General features: G+C 36.6%; 1 protein-coding gene across 1 annotated transcript; it reads left to right on the top strand.

Moving 5' to 3' along the window:
* Nucleotides 1-708: 708 nt before the first annotated feature.
* On the top strand, nt 709-2,219 carry LOC110444227 (monocarboxylate transporter 13-like; the record flags this gene model as incomplete). Its single annotated transcript, XM_021488626.1, has 3 exons — nt 709-910; nt 1,131-1,274; nt 2,014-2,219. Coding segments are annotated over exons 1-3 (552 nt in total), but the record flags the coding sequence as incomplete, so codon positions are not given.
* Nucleotides 2,220-2,262: the final 43 nt, after the last annotated feature.

Here is a 2,262-nt window from a genome sequence, read left to right as displayed (position 1 = left end):
GGTAGAGCATTGGGCTGGAGAGCCAAGGGTCGCGGGTTCAAGCCCCAGCAAAGGCACTATCTTTATCACTTTTCTTGCCCTACTACATCTATGTGTGTTTCATCCAGAACCTTTTGTAACCTGACCAGCAGGTTAATTGTATTCCCTGGCCTCTAAAATGATCTTTAGTACTCCTCTCATGTGGCAGGATTTCATGGTCCATTGTACAGATTCCAGAGGTAGTTCTGAAATTACTTCAGATAGGTTTAGTATTTGTTGATGAAGAATTGCCTTAATAATTTATACTCAAACCTCTCATAATTTTAAAAAGTCACGGCAACATTTTAACACACTTTTTGGATCTGCTTGCAGGTCTGGAAAAGATGTCCGGAAGATTCCTCTTCAATCAAGCATAATGGCTGTCTTTCCTTTTGTGTTGAACCTTTCCTTCTCTCTTGTGCGAAGGTGTGTGTATACGCAAAAATAAAACTTATCAGTGAATCAGCCAGAAGGCCCACATTGGCACCCTTCCTTTTTCAATGGAAAACATCAAATTCCATCTTCATTGAATGTAACAGTGTTCACCTACCTTTGTTTCATAATCAACAATTGTTTGACAAAGGCAATGTGGCTTAATGTTTTTTTTTGGAAACACAGCTTTTTGTGGTTTTCATAGTTTTATTTTACATTAACAGGACATGACTTAGTACAACCCAGCAGCATCATACAATGGCACCTGTTGCCGCCAGTAACCCTGGAGGGTCGTGGGGTTATGTGGTTGGTGTGGCTGCATTTATGATCCAATTTGTGACCTTTGGGATTGCCGCTTCTATTGGCGTGTACAACATAGCCTTCCTTGAACACTTCCAGTCTTCTGTCGCTGCCACATCCATGATTGGGGCTTTCAACATTGGACTGCTGCTTGGAGGAGGTAATATATATGTTTACTCAGATTAATTTGCTGGTACATGTATTTGAAAACATCTAAGAGAAAGGGTTTTAGGTAAATGAAAAATACCTAAAACCACTGCATAAATACTGAATAAATAGAGTTGAAGAAAACATTTTATTAGCTGATTCTTAAAATTCTTTGTGATGCATGTATTTAATATATGAAAGTACTAAATAATTTGCTTGGCTTGTATGTATAGGGCCGTTAGCCAGTTTTCTGATGAGGAAGATGAGTTACAGGAAGGTGTCTTTCTTGGGATCCCTCCTCAGCAGCATTGGTCTCCTCTTCTGTCCATTTGCACCTAACATTATCTATCTAGATGTATTCTATGGAGTGGTAACAGGTAAACAGAACAAAGTCTACTGTCAACAAATAGTTCTATGTATGATTAGCTTTGTCCTTGGGTATTGTCTGTCTCAAATTTATTATGAGATATATGATCCAGAAAACTTACAATCTGGATGTCAATATTCTTCGGTACAGATTTCCAAAACATTGTATTATGCTTACTGATACAGAAACTCACATTCTGAATGTAAAAGGTCTTTATTGGGCACAATTGCCAGTAATAACTTAATTTCTTTACATTGTAATAAGGAAATTATCTTGTGTCTGGAAATTTTGTCTTGATATCATATACTCATGCCAAATATTCACACTTTGGTGTACACTGCCAAACATTTTATTCCTATGATAAATAACATATGTGTCCCATTAAAGTACAAAGGAAACATTGTCTTAAAAAAAGATAGATATCCCAACATTTTTAAATGCAAATAGAGAGATATCCCAAAATTCTTAAATGCAAATAGATAGATTATCCCAAAATTCTTAAATTATAAATGCAATTTCTTTTTCATTGAACCAAAAAAGTTCATGGATGAGCATGTTTTTTTTATGAGACCTACCTTGAAAATAAAGTATTTTTCCTTTTATATTTCAATAAACAATATTCAGAAATCTATTGTGTTCAAAATTGAAGAAAAATTATCAACGATGCAACAGTATAAGAAATACCTGCAGATAGTTTTTCTTGTGCTTTGTATTTTGAATAATTGATCAGTGTCAGTTCCTGTTTGCAGGGGTTGGTTTCTGTTTGGTGTATGTGCCATCACATACACTATCAGGACTGTACTTTGACAAGCACCGTAGCCTGGCTACAGGGATTGTGACCAGTGGGTCGGGCCTGGGAGGAGTTGTCTTTCCCTATGTCAGCCACTTCCTTATCACTGAATATGGATGGAATGGGTCCCTACTCATCATTGCTGCTGTCAACATGAACAATTTTGTATTTTCAGCATTACTCCTACCTGTTCCTGTCTCTAAAAAAA

This window comes from Mizuhopecten yessoensis, unplaced genomic scaffold (genome assembly GCF_002113885.1).
Source record: "Mizuhopecten yessoensis strain PY_sf001 unplaced genomic scaffold, ASM211388v2 hete_36067952, whole genome shotgun sequence".
Classification (NCBI taxonomy): Eukaryota; Metazoa; Mollusca; class Bivalvia; order Pectinida; family Pectinidae; genus Mizuhopecten; species Mizuhopecten yessoensis.
Note: the sequence above shows the minus strand (reverse complement) of the source record. Positions and strands in the feature narration are given on the sequence as shown.